This window comes from Penaeus monodon, chromosome 24, assembly GCF_015228065.2.
Source record: "Penaeus monodon isolate SGIC_2016 chromosome 24, NSTDA_Pmon_1, whole genome shotgun sequence".
NCBI lineage: Eukaryota > Metazoa > Arthropoda > Malacostraca > Decapoda > Penaeidae > Penaeus > Penaeus monodon.
Window position 1 is genome coordinate 14,415,431 of NC_051409.1, and position 215 is coordinate 14,415,645.

At 59.5% G+C, this 215-nt stretch overlaps 1 protein-coding gene across 1 annotated transcript in view; it reads right to left on the reverse strand.

Moving 5' to 3' along the window:
• Window positions 1-215, reverse strand: part of LOC119588617 (tRNA (guanine-N(7)-)-methyltransferase non-catalytic subunit WDR4-like) — a gene marked incomplete at its 5' end in the record, with an annotated part of 7,340 nt that overhangs the window by 853 nt on the left and 6,272 nt on the right. The window contains 1 exon segment of the mRNA XM_037937257.1: window positions 1-162. Coding sequence (XP_037793185.1) covers window positions 5-162 — 158 coding nt within the window.

The following is a 215-nucleotide window of genomic DNA, read 5'->3' on the forward strand; positions in this document are numbered from 1 at the left end:
GACGTTATTCCCACCTGCCCTTCTTAGGCGGCTGAGGGACCAGCCCCGCCTCCACGGCCTTCGCCAGGGCAATCCTCTCCTCCTTCTTCTTGAGGTATTCGGCCACGTTGTCGTACCGCTGCTTGTACAGGATGTCCATGTTCACGCCGCCCGGGCCTCCTTCTGCGGGGTTACACAGGTTGGGAGAAAGAGGACAGGTGAATAGATGGGCAACA